Here is a 14,113-nt window from a genome sequence, read left to right as displayed (position 1 = left end):
AGAAGAATAGCTGCTATCTAGCTTAAGTGCAAGACAGAAGCTTTTCTCCTCACCCAGCGGTAGCCATCAGAAAGCCAATGAAATTTAAATTCGCCTTTGGCCCAGTTCAGATGCTGGAAGGCTGCAGTCCTAAGCACTATTCCTAGGAGCAAGATCCATCAAGTGCAGTGAGAACTCCTTCTGAGAAGACATGTTTAGGATCATGCTACTTAACTTTTAACACAGAGCATCCCCGCGGATGCAGAGCTATACGGAGAAAGTCAGCATCTGACCCGGGGTGACCAGGCTGACAGGCGCCACTTCGTAGCAGCAATTCAGACGAGCATAGTAGGGAAAGGGGGAGGGGGACACACACACACCACCCTCTTTTACTACTATAAGCAAAAGACACAGATGCTTCAAAGGCTAAGGACCCCTTCATGGGGACTTGAAAGGATGCGCGCCAAGCTTTCCGGGGTAGATACTCCGCGTTAAGCAACCTCGGGATGGGGTGAGCCAAGCCCCGCGCTCTCCTCAGCCCTTAGACGGGGCGACTACTCACGTAGAGCGCCGTGTGAGCCGCGCCGAAGAAAGGGAACTTCACGGCGATGGGCCGGAGCCCGGAGCCGCCGTCGTCTTGCTGCGGGGTGGCCGCGTCGCCCTGTGCCGGGCCGAAGGGGTAGAAGTCAGGCAGGGGCACGGCGCCCTTCGCCCGCAGCCGGAGCCAGCTGCCCAGCGCCAGCAGCAGCACCCAGCCGGACAGGCCCCGCATCTCCCCGGCGGGCGCCGAACCGCGGGCAGTAGGCGAGACGGCGGCGCTGATACACGGGTGGCAAGAGCAGGCACGGAGACGGCGCGGCCCGGGGGCGGAGAGCAGCGCACCGGCCGGCCGGCCGGCCAGGAAGACGGAGACGCGGGCAGGCAGCGAAGGGACACGCAGCTCCCCGCGGGCTATGCGGCAGGGTCACGCCGGGGGACGTGAGAAGAGGGTCTGGCGGCGGCGGCGCGAAGCAAGCGGCTGAGGGGAGACCCGCGCGCACACTAAGCCTCTCTGCGCGGCGGCGAGGGAGGGGACAGCGGCTCATTCACACAGGTCAGGGTATACATATTCATGCCCTGGTCAGCCAATTAGGACGGGACCTGAAGGAGGCGGCCGTGAAGGTTAGGGGCGGGCTTAGGAGGATCAGCCTTTTCTTAAAGTGCTAAGAAGGCTGGACGGGGGAGCGAAGCCCCATCGCTCGCGCGGAGGAGGAGGAGGCGGAGCGCGTGGCAGGGGGGCGAGCGAGCGAGCGAGCTCAGGGCGCATCGGGCTGCAGGCGAAGCTAAGGCACGCTTGTTGCTCGCGCAGCCTTGCCCAACCTGGCGCCCTCCAGATGCTTTCAACTGCAACTCCCAGCATCCCCCTGCTGCCACGGATGGTGGGCGTTATAGTCCAACGCGTCTGGAGGGCGCCAGGCTGGGGAGGGCAGTAGGAATTACTTAGCCAGTAATTACTTAGCCCTATTGAGCTCTGCGGGAGTCACTTCTCAGTACACACCCCTTTGAGTTCCCTCTGCAAGCCACTGAGTGCTCTTTCCTTCTGGATTAATGCAATAGGGATAGAACCATCATTTCCCGCCACAGTCTTTGGGCCATTGTCCCTCTGATCCATCCTGGCGGTGCGCAGGCCTAGGTGTGGGGGTTATAGAGTGGCAAGGGAAAAATGACAAAGATCCCATTATTGCTTTGTGGTGGAATGATTGGAAACTCAGAAGCACAGGTGCTCATCATGAAAGCCCCCATAACTACACCCCCAAAGACAACTCAAAATGCAGACAGCTGTGTTGATTCATTAAGAGATAGAGAGATGCCCCAAAGACTATCAGTCCATAGCGTAATAGCTCATTCATTAGGATTGGCTGAAAAAAGTGCCAGAGCTGTGCTCCCCCACATTCCTGCTCCACTACATCAAGGCTTCTTTATCAGGGGGAAAGACTCCATAAATCAGTGGCAGAACACCTGCTTCGCTTGCAAAAGGTCCTGGATTTTATCCCTGGCATCTCCTGGTGAGGCTGGGAAAGAGTCCTGGGTAAAACACAGCAAGTATGTAGACAACAATGAGCTACGTCAGGGATGGAGAACCTGTGGCCCTCCAGATCTTGTTGGACTACAACACCCATCATCCTTTGCCATGCTGGCAGGGGTGATGGGAATTGGAGTCTGTCAACTTCTGGAAGGACAGTGGTTCCCCATCCTTGAGTTAGATGGAATTGTCAGAGCAAAAGTATAACCAAATGTCTGCCTGGGTATAAGGCAACTTTCTGTGCTCCTAGTAGCGAACCAAGGTGTGAACAGACAGATAGGAAAGAGTACTGGCCAAAGAGAGTCAGAGTTTAAGTAACACAGAACATTATGGGAGTTCCTGCCAAAGATGAAAGCCATTCCCTTTCATCACTGCCTTACGACTATTTCATGGACCTCACAAAATAGCATGTCTAGATTTCAAAACTGGTAAAAAAGGTATCTTCTTTACATAGAGATTCTTCCTATGTAGATAAAAATATATATGCAAGAAGCCTTCTTGGCACATTGGGGAGGGGGGCGGAACCCCCAAAGGTTACAGTAAGGAAATACCTTTATTAGGACTACTAATAAAGAAGCAAGCTAGCTTTTGAGTTCATCAAAACTCTTCGACAGGCTGGATGTAAAACAAAGAACAAACAAACTTCCAATCTCTGTGGAGATTTTTAAAAAAGTCTATTAGATTGTTAAACAGATAAGATGGAAAGCAGATATGCAGACATGTCTTTAGTTGCCACAGCCTGACACCAGGTTCTGAAACCATGCTTAGAGTCTGACACTGGGAACCCACAGATCAAGGGGGTGTCTGTATGCCACTGCCTCTCAGCTGCTTCCCCCCCAAACCCCAAAGCATCACTGCTGCGGAGTGGGAATGCTAACTCTAGAAGGCAGGAGGGAGCCTGGGTTTTCCAGTGGTTCATCCTGCTTGTCAAGCCCACCCCCTCTGCCCAATGCCCTGTGTTCCTGGGTTTACCCTGCACTGGGATCCACCCTTAGGAACACCCCCAAACCAAACCCACCACTGAAAGACAGGAGAAACAATATGGTGGGCATCAGATCAAACGGAAAAGTCACGATAAAAGGACACCATGAAAAAGTGCACTTTCGAAGGTAAAACCACAGTGTGGTTGGGAGTAGGAGGCTGCATCCTTTAAACACTGCACAGCCACTATGGGGTATATAGGGCATATGGACAAGCCCCAGATGATGTAACAAAACTAGTTGTGTCAATGTTCTGGTACCAGTTGAGAGGGAGAGGTTATTTATTTATTTAATTATTTATTTATTACATTTCTATACCATCCCATAGCCAAAGCTGTGTGGGCAGTTTACAAGAATTAAAACATCAAGGTTCAGCATAAAACAATATAAAATATAAAAGCTTAAAATTACATCATAAAAGTACAACCAGAACAAAACCTAGCAGCAATGCAAAGATTTAAAATACAGATTTAAAGCAGCAGAGCTAAAAGACTACAACACTAAAACGCTGGGGAAATAAAAAAGGCCTTCAACTGTCACCGAAAGGAGCGCAATGTAGGCGCCAGGCGAACCTCTCTGGGGAGCTTCTTCCGCAGCCGGGGTGGCACAGAAGAAAAGATATGTTGTATTTCCCCAGATGAAACATGAATGTGAAAGTGAGTGGATTTTATTCCAGTGGTCAGATGTTCAATGTAGGAGAAAGTGGGGCTCACAGGAGGTAGGGAAGGCCAACAGACTCTTCCTTATTCGCTTGCTGTCACTAAACCCAAAAGCTCCAGAGAAAGTTGGTCCGGTTGCCTTGTACTGAGTCTGACAATTGTTCCATCTCGTTCTGTACTGCTTACACCCTGAATGGCAGTGACGCTCCAGGGTTTTAGACTGGACTTTTTCCAAGCCCTAGTATTGGGAGATCCCACAGACTGAATTTTCCGCATGTCCTCTACCACTGAGCTACAACCCTTCCCCTCCTGATAATTAATTAATTATTGCATTTCTATACCGCCCAATAGCCGAAGCTCTGTTGGGGAAGGGCTGCAGTAATTGTGGGTTTCAGACCATTTCCTCTCCCAATTAAGAGTTTCATTTTATTTATTTAATAAATATTTATTTCATTTTATTTTTGATGCCTGAAGCCAGAATTTTTCACACAGTAGGTTAAAGATCAATCATCAACAACACCATCAGAGAGCTTGACTTGGCAAAGCCTGTCATGTTCATCTTGAAAAACCACCATAAGCATTAAAAGATAATAATAATAATAATAATAATAATAATAATAATAATAATAATAATAATAACCAAGACAGACCCTACCTAGTTTACAATCTAAAAGTTACAACATGAAAGGAAGAAGGGAGAGTGAGGGAAGAGGAAAATGAGCAAACTCAGGCACCAATTCTTAAAAGCAAACCTCAGCAGGCCTCTGAGTAATAGCTTAATAACCCAAGTTATTAGCCTTACAGCAGTGGTGGGAAGGATTTAGGGACCATATTCCAGTAGTGGGGCATGGGGCAGGGTCAAGGATAGCTATAATTCTCACCAATTTGGACATTCACCCACCAAACACACAAAACAGCTCAATTCTAAGCAAGACTACTCAGGAGTAAGGCCCAGTGCAACAGCTTTCATGCCAGCAAAGGGAAATTCAATTTTATGCAGGATATTTAAAGTTCAATTGCCTTTAAATATCCTGTTATCTCCAGTCATAGGTAACAGCTGAAGAAGCTGGTGGGCCAAATAGGAAACCCTGGGGGACACATTTGGCCTGTAAGCCGGAGATTCTCCATCCCTACCTTACATTGGAAAGTCCGGCGTAACTTAAAGCAGAGTTGCTTTATATAGAGAAAGTGTGTCAACACAGCATTTAGTATCAGCAGCAATAAACAGAGGCAAGAGCCAGTTTAAAAGAAGTTCAAATTAACTAACTTTATTAGTGCTTTTATACACATCATCAGAGAAGGCTATCTAACACCATTTAACTACAAGCAGTCCCTAAAGCTGGGTGTGTGAATATAAGCAAAGGCATGAGATATGGTTACTTGCTTCCTTCCCAGAGATGCCACATGGAGTTCATTGATGCAGAGGAAGAGGAAGGAGAGGGAGCAGGAAATTGAAACTGATCAAGCTACAGGACATTCTCTATTGCCCCCTATTGTCTAGTCTAAATATGACTAACTCTGGACATAACCCAAAGTATTTCCTGGGAGAATTCTATATTTTCTATATTCTCTCTTCCATCAGAAGGCACACATTGGGTTTCCCAGTGATCTTCCAACTAGCTATTGGCTAGGCCCAGTCAATTTATTTCCCCCAAGCGAGAATTATGATGATAGTTCTAGAGAAGAGCTTCCTCCTCCTCCTCCTCCTCCTCCTCCTCCTCCTCCTCCTCATTATTATTATTATTATTATTATTATTATTATTATTATTATTATATCCGCCTTTTCCCCAATGCTGAGACTCAAGGCGGCTATACAAATTAAAACATACACAGTTAAAACATATAAATAGAAATATACAAAAGTTAAAAATATAATTAAACTTGCTGCAATATTAAAACACTTAAAAACATTTAAAATACAAATAACAATTAAGAAAAAGATCCAACATGTAACTAATGTATAACCAGAAGGCCAGACTATTCCCCAAAGGCCTGCTGGAACAAAAAACTTTTGCTTGCCTCCAGAAGCATAGCAAGGAGGGAGCCAGTCTAGCTTCCTTGGGAAGGGAGTTCCAGAGCCCTGGAGCAGCCACCGAGAAGGCCCTCTCCCGCATTCCCACCAGGTGTGCCTGTGATGGCAGTGGGACCGAGAGAAGGGCCTCCACTGAGTAGCTCAGGGCAAGGGTAGACTCGTAATGGAGAATACGGTCTTTCAGATAACCTGGACCCGAGCCATATAGGGCTTTATAGGTAATAACCAGTACTTTGAATTGTGCCTGGAAACAGACCAGAAGCCAGTGGAGCTGTTTTAACAGCGAAGTTGCGTGCTCCCTGTAACCAGCACCAGTCAACAATCCGCCTGCAGCTCTTTGAACCAGCTGAAGTTTCTGAACACTCTTCAAAGGCAGCCCCATGTATAGCGTCTTACAGTAATCCAAACAGGATGTAACTAAGGCAGAGAGCTTTGGCTATGGGGCGGTATATAAATGTAATAAATAAATAAATACATAAATACATAAATACATAAATAAAAAATGTTACAATGGCCAGGTCAGAGATCTCTAGGAACAGACGCAGTTGGCACACTAGCTTTAACTGTGCAAATGCACTCCTGGCCACCGCTGAAACCTGGGCATCCAGGCTCAGGGCTGAATCCAGAAGTACATACAAGCTGCAGACTGGTGTCTTTAGGGTTTGTGTAACCCCATCCAGCACAAGCTGAATCATTATTCCCTGATCTGCCTTTCAACCTCTGACTTGTCTGGATTAAGCTTCAATTTATTTGCCCTCATCCAGTCCATTACTGCCAACAGACACCAGTTTAGCACCGAAACAGATTCCTTGGAATCGGGTGGAAAGGAGTAGAGTAGGGTGCCATCAGCGTACTGGTGGCACCACATCTCAAAACTCTGGACAACCTCTCCCAATGTTTTCATGTATATGTTAAATAGCAGGGGGGTGGGGAATGAACCCTGAGGAACTCCACAGGCCAAAGCCAAGGAGTCGAGCAGAAGTCCTCCTGCACCACCTTTTGGGTCCGTCCCTCCAGTAAGGAATGGAGCAACTGTAAAACAGTGCCTCCAAGTCCCATCCCAGCGAGGCGGCCCAGAAGGATACCATGGTGCATGGTAGCAAAAGCCATTGAGAGGTCCAGCAGAACCAAGAGGGACACACTCCTCCTGTCCAGTTCCCGGTGTAAGTCATCCACCAAGGTGACCAAAGCTGTTTCTGTCCCATAATCAGGTTGCAACCAGATTGAAAGGGATCTAGATAATCCATCTCATTCAGGAATCCCTGGAGTTGGGAGGCCAACACACGCTCCAATAATTTGCTCAAAAATTGAATATTGGAGACCGCCCGGTAATTGTTCAGTACATTGGGGTTCAAGGAGGGCTTTTTCAACAGAGGTCTTATTACCGCCTCCTTCAGGCAGGCTGGAACCCTGCCTTGGCTAAGGGAGGCACCGACCACTCAACTTACCCGCTCGGCCACTCCCTCTGGCTGCTTTTATGAGCTAAGAAGGGCAAGGATCTAGCATACACATGGTGGCTCTTACCTCTCCAAGGATCCTGTCCACATCATCAACTAGCTATGTGCACCTCAGCCTCGACTAGCACCAGGGCTTCTAGAACCTTTGTGTATGTTGTTTTAAATGTTGTTGCCAAGTCTGAGTACATAACAGTTGACACCAAGTACTACAATTTTGTTTCTTTTTTTTTAAAAAAGAAACTTTTGTTTTTTTGGCAAGCAAAATTGTTTTATTTTTTTCTTCTCAAGATGCTAAAATTTGATCTGGAAATTCTTTTTAGCAATGTGCTGCCTTAAGTTACATGTCAGACTCAAGTAGCCCTTTGTCTCAGCTAGAAAAGAAATCAACATTTATCTTAAGCAAATCGTTTTATCTAGCATACTCAAATTACCCTCGCAAAGGCAGCACAAAACTTCCTCACAGAGCTATGAAAGCCCCCTAGCACTCTAGATTATAATATAAATTTAAATACAAGCTCAGTTTAGATCACAAACACAGCAGCAATTTTCTGCTTAATGCTCCCCACTTATTATTAAAATATGGACTTTAGAGTAGAAGTTAAATACTTTTTAAATGTTGCAGCAATTTATGATGCTACAGGGGAGATTACACATCAGGTCTTTATAAAGTCGCTTTTCAGGGATTTCTACTATACCTCCCATAACCCTTTTTGATTTCACTTTTATCTTATAACCATGTCCCACAAATACTTACATGCACACACTTGGGAAATCCCATTTAAACTGGAGAATAGACATTAAACTATCCGCAAGACTGGAAAGTTGAAACATTCTCCCACTGGTTTCTGAATATGGCTTTTCTGATATTGGATTTGTGTTCATTTATTCTTTTATGTAGGGACTGGCCTGTTTGTCCTGTGTAGAATGTTGGGCATTGCTGGCAATTAACGGCATACATCACATTGGAAGATGAGCAGGGGAGCCAGCCCTTGATGTTCTGGCTGATATTAGGTCCAGGAACAGTGATGCCTGAGTAGATATGGGGACACAGTTTTCTCTACACCCAGGTGTATACACATTTGTCATCTTAGCATAACACATCATCCGTCTGATGGTGGACTCTAGTCTACAGAAGCTTATGCTATAATAAAATTGCTAGTCCTTAAATTGACTCAGTACTCTGTGGTTATTGCTGCAATATGGCTAATCCTGGAAATGGCTACAATGCATGGAAGAGCAGCTGATGTTTGATTGTGGAGAATTTCAGTCAGTGGCTGAGAACAGAGTCTTTGGTTAACCCTGCTAACAAAGTGAGTGAAAAATAGAGGAACCCAACAATTGCAGGGGGAAGTGCAGGAGTAAATACAAGACTGGCAGCCTGAGTTCTGAATGAGTGGGCCAGAAAGAGATCAGCTGGAGCCTGGATGTCATGGATGACAAAAACCTACATGGACTCCCCCAACCCCAATTTGTATTCTATGAAGGCCTTAGTGGAAGGGGCTGGGCCCCTACTGTGTGAGAGTGATCTAGGAGCCCATGAATTAGGCACAAGGTAAAACAGATTAAGAAGTATATCCAGCTCAGTTTCTGACCATCCCCAGTTGAATTATGACCAACACAAATCAGTAATTAGACATCTTACAGAAGCATAGTACTTTGAGCCTTCATCTTGGACTGACAAGTGCAAGAAGACAAATGTAGTTTCTCAAATACTACAGACTAGTTGGGTTGTCTGTTGTCCTGTGGATGTTCTCAGAGAAAGCATCCTAGCCAGCTGGAGGTATTCTCCACTTTCCTTGACAGCAGAGATGGAAGCAAACCCAGGCTTATCTTTGGCAAAAGCACCTCCAAATTGGAGTTTTGGCTGTGGACACACCTTACACATGTAGAAATGATTATTTCGTTAGTCATTTCGAAAGCTGGTTAACTGGAACCATGCACTTACTTACCTACTAGCTTATGGCACTATTAAAATCAACACTGAAAGACGAGTCCTGATATTCCCATTTGTGGCATCATTCGCATAGAAAAGTGATAGCATAGGCAGAATATGGGGTCACCACATTTGCCATTAATATGCGTTTCTTTGTACTACTCTGGCATCATATGATTGTTCCATCATTTATACAGCTCTGGAACAGTTTCAACTGAATCTCAAAATATATTTGCCTGTCTCTCTCTGAATCACAGCTGAGCCCATGGGTCCCATTCAAATATCTGAATATTCATAGAAAGGGAGTCCCCTACCTATTCAATCCTAGTTTTACCTGCAGAAATATTGGGAAATACACACAAAAAGACCTATTAATATTCACTCATGCAGCTTTCTGCTTAGGAAAAAAGAATCTGGAAAAGGGTTGGGAAAGTTATGTGAGAATTAGCTGAAAGAACAGTGAGCCTCTAAATACACACTCTGTTTCCTCAGAGCAAACTAATCTCTAATCCTAGCCTCTTTAGATATCTAGTATTTTTTCTTTCCTGCTTATTCCAGTTCTGTTCTTTTCCCCATTCCTCATTACAGCACAGTGATTTAGTTGCTCAGGTCCATAATTCTTGCTAAGTTCATTACCCTATTTAGGAAGTGGGAAAAGATGTGGTGGAGATCATCAGAACACCCTCACTGATGCCATAGTCTTTTGCTGATATGAACTACCTGTGGTTTTGACTAGCAGATGGCATAACATGAGGTATATAGATTTCTGAAGAATTCATCAGGTGGTAAAGGAGTGGCATGCTTGCTGTATCATGTCCCATTTGCTTAATTACTATGCTATGTGAATTCCCAGTTTCAAAGACGTGTGTGATTTAGAATTCAGAGCTTCTTCAGACCGGAGGGGTGGGAAGAAATCATGTTTCCCTCCCATTACTTTGAATCATGCTTCTGTCCCGCAATAGGGATGAGCAGCTTCTTCTTTCTTCAGACGCTGAGGAAAGACGAGATTAATCAGACGAGCATTTGATCCCACGCTCGCTACTGCCCACTTATGGATGTGCGCGTGTCCTTTAGACGTCATCCGCCTCCTGTGAGCCTCCCACTACTTCCACTCATTTTTCCATAGCAAAATAGACCCTTTTTAATGCGACTTTAAAACAAAACAAAACATGGAATGTGCTGTGATCTCCTGCTGCATGCAGGAAAAGCAGAGCGATTAAAAACAGCCTCTGAATGGGACACGTGGTCTTTGTTTACTTCCTCTTTCCCCTCTGGGAAGAATGAGGAAATGTGGAGAAGCGAAGATAAGGAAACACGTTTCTCCCCTCCCCTCGTGTGATGATGCTACATATGGCCCATTCAGTGGGCAGCTTTTTTCGCACTGCTTTCCTGCACACGGCAGGAAATGGTGGCACATTTCACTTCAAACCAAAAATGACAGATTTTCTGGGTATTATTTTTTCACAGAAAAAGGACCAGAAGGAGCAGGAGATGCATGGGAGGAGGATGGCATCGTCAAAAGGACCCATGAACATCTGTAAGTGGCCAGTAATGAGCGTGCTATAAAACAGTAATCTGATGACACTCTTAGTTCATTTAGTTTGCAAAACAACGAAGTTGAAGTGGTGGCACAGTAAGCGTAGGCTGGGTTGTAACCTGAGTTGCACTCAACTCTGCATGGATCGGCCTAGTCCCCACCCACCCTCATTCTCAAGTGGTCAATACGGTCATCAGAATTGGCCTTTGCGCTCCAATTATTAATTATATCTGGCGTAACCGTTAGTATGATTAAATGCAATTGAAGTCAATGAAACTTGTTAGCCATTACTAAAACTCAAGGGCAGTATTCAAACAACTGCTTCACCTCCACCGGTTCTGTTGTGCTTGTGGGAATGCCTGCTTATGCAATGGGGTTTTCGCGCTTCTAAAAATGACAAGTGGAAACTTCGTTTCTGGATCAGGACAGGCCTGCGAGCTCTGCTGATCTGCCCCCTTCCGGAAACCAGTGTTTCCTCTCGTTTTGGGTAATTTTTACAAGCGCAAAATATCTATTGCGCAAGTGGTAACTCCTGCGAGTGGATGGGTACAATAATGTATCACCCTCTCTTAGCCCACTTACATAGAAATAAACTTAACTGAAATCGGCAGGATGTGTTTCTGAATAAAAATGAATAGGATTGGGCTACATGCCTCATTTTATTGCTTTCAGTCAATGTCAATCCTTTTCCCTATGCACATGCATTCAAAGGTAAGTCTTCTGTATTCATTGGGACTTATTCCCAAGTAACCATGCCTAGGACAATATTCTTAGTTTCAACTTTGATGTAATGTGTGTAGGATCCTTGTTCAAAGCTCCAGCTGTCTCAGCTTCAGTGCTACTAGGCTGACCCGTAAATTCTTGTACAAAGCTCGTGATTCAGTGGGGTGAGAAGTGGCGTAACAAAGCTGACATGTTGTTTAATCTCCTTGCATTCTTAAAAAAAGAAGAAAAAAGACCACACAATTGCAACTGCTATGTTAAATTCAGTATTTATAACAAAAAAAAGAAGTCCTAGTGGTTTGTTGGTAGCAGCAACGGAGTGTTTAGCTTCCAGTGTTTTGAAGATAAAACTCTTTCCCACTGGGAACATGCTTTGAAAATGTGCTTGTATTCAATAAAAAAAAGCAATAGAAATATCCGCTGTAGTAATTATTGCAAGGTCCGTTTCAATGCTGAATGGAGGCCAAGGAACAGATTCCTATGTAAGAACTGAAACGGAGCAGAAAAGAACAGCGGGGCTCAGAAGGAACAGCAGCAGATTAGCTAAATTCCCCCATGGAAAGTTTCCTTCATTGAAACTTGACTGTGCCAGCAACGCATACACATTCGCTGGGATTTTCAGCTCTTTGCCTATGCATAGCTGAAAACCTGGTGGTGGAAACTGGGCAGTGTTCAGTTTCTCCTAATGCATATGGCAACTGAGTCTGGCATGACATCCTTCTTGCTGTCTGGCACTTAATGCTCTAGGCATCAAAAGGTTAACAAATTATCTGCTACTGATGTTGCTTCTGTGCAGAAATCTGGCCTACGTGAGATAGGGGGAGAAACTATTCAAGGGGGCTCAGCTAAATCCATCCTAACTTACATGAGTTTAAAGGATTAAACCAGCCACCTTTTTTGGTGTACGTGTGTGTATTTCCCAACTGAAGTCAATGGAACTGTGGTTTGACCAGGGCTGGCGTCAAGGGTAGGCACGGTTGGGCACCTGCTGAGGGTCCACACTCCAAAAGGGGCCCAATGAAAAGAACATAAGAACATGGGAAGTGCCAGGCTGGATCAGACCAAGGGTCCATCTAGTCCTGCACTCTGTTCACTCCGTGGCCAACCAGCCATCAGACAGGGATGAACAAGCACTACATGGTGCAACAGCACCTCCCACCCATGTTCCCCAGCAACTGGTGCACACAGGCTTACTGCCTCGAATACTGGAGATAGCACACAAACATTAGGGCTAGTAGCCATTGATAGCCTTTACCTCCAGGAATTTATCCAACCCCCTATTAAAGCCATCCAAATTGGTGGCCATCACTACATCTTGTGGTAGCAAGTTCCATAATTTAACTATGCGCTGTGTGAAGAAGTACTTCCTTTTATCTGTCCTGGATCTCCCACCGATCAGCTTCATGGGATGACCCCAGGTTCTAGTAGTTTGAGCAAGGGAGAAAAAGGTCTCCCTATCCACATTCTCCATACCATACATAATTTTGTACACCTCTATCATGTCTCCCCTTAGCCTTCTTTTTTCCAAGCTAAACAATCCCAATTGGTGTAAACTTCCCTCATAGGTGTGGTGACCAGAACTGTACACAATATTCTAAGTGTGGTCACACCATAGATTTGTACAAGGGCAGTATGATACTGGCCGTTTTATTCTCAATTTATTTTCTTATAATGCCAAACATGGAGTTTGCCTTCTTTACTGCAGCCGCACACTGGGTGGACATTTTCATTGAGCTGTCCACCACAATCCCAAGATCTCTTTCTTGTTTGGTCACTGCCACCTCAGATCCCATTAAGTTATACTTGGAGAGCCTCTGGTTGTTCAACTGCATCTTGTTCTAGCACAGACAATGGTGGTGGTTGCCTGTCAAGCAAGCAAGTGGTACCAATGATGAGGAAGAGGGTGAGGAGAAATAGGAGCTGGTGGCAATGGCAGTGAGAAAGTAGACTCACTGAGGGAGGGGTCATAATGAGGGTATCTTCCCCAAGAGCTCTAAAAAAACTTGAGCCATCTCTGAGTTGACACTGGGTTTGGAGGAGGCCTAGCCTTAAGGCTCCATACACCCTGCACCAGGTGTTGAGCCAAAGTGATTTACAACAGATACATAAACAACAAACAGTAGTAAAAATGGCTGCCAACATCACTGGGCACCAAATATCTCACTCGATGTCCATTGAAAGAGACACTACTGAACATTCATCTGCTCAAATAAATGTAAGCCAATCTGAAGCTGCTTTAATCGATAAAGGCCTCAGCTAGACCTACTGGTCTAGCACGACGGAGGGGTGAGGATCTCGCGATATTTTTCTTGCGAGATCTCCCCCTCTGTTTACATGCGGCGCATGATGACCTCTCGGAGGGAGAGGATGTCGCGGCTGCCATTTTTTTTGTTAAAGAAGAGCGCATGAATGGTCATGTGCAAAAGGTAGTTTTTAAAATTTAAAAATTTATTTCCCCACTCCCCACACCCTACCCCCAATGGATGCAGAGCTCCTGAGGAGTTCTGTGCCCCGTGCGTGGGTCCCGGCTCCTCACGAGGAACCAGGATAAATCATGATGCCTGCACACACGTTCTGTGGTCTCGGGATCATCCCAAGATAGTGGAAAAAGCGAGCTTGAAGGCGACGGCAAGATCCCGGGGCAAGAGAGGGATCATCCCTTCCTGCTCCATGAATCCCCTGTGTGTCATGTGGATGCACAGGGATGATCCCGGGATTTCACCCTGTTTAGCTATGGCCAAAGTCTTCTCA

The 14,113-nt window shown here is 45.5% G+C and overlaps 1 protein-coding gene across 1 annotated transcript in view; it reads right to left on the bottom strand.

Moving 5' to 3' along the window:
* The window catches only part of SNED1 (sushi, nidogen and EGF like domains 1), an 81,700-nt gene extending 80,070 nt beyond the window's left edge, over positions 1–1,630 (bottom strand). The window contains exons 1-2 of the mRNA XM_063133226.1: positions 1,513–1,630; positions 542–930 (exon numbers count right to left, since the gene is read on the bottom strand). Of these exons, the coding sequence (XP_062989296.1) occupies positions 542–930; positions 1,513–1,630 (507 nt within the window). The remainder of the gene's footprint in view (positions 1–541; positions 931–1,512) is intronic.
* Positions 1,631–14,113: the final 12,483 nt, after the last annotated feature.

This window comes from Elgaria multicarinata, chromosome 8 (assembly GCF_023053635.1).
Source record: "Elgaria multicarinata webbii isolate HBS135686 ecotype San Diego chromosome 8, rElgMul1.1.pri, whole genome shotgun sequence".
Taxonomy (NCBI): domain Eukaryota; kingdom Metazoa; phylum Chordata; class Lepidosauria; order Squamata; family Anguidae; genus Elgaria; species Elgaria multicarinata.
The sequence above is the reverse complement of the archived record's forward strand: the minus strand, read 5'-3'. Positions and strand labels throughout refer to the sequence as shown.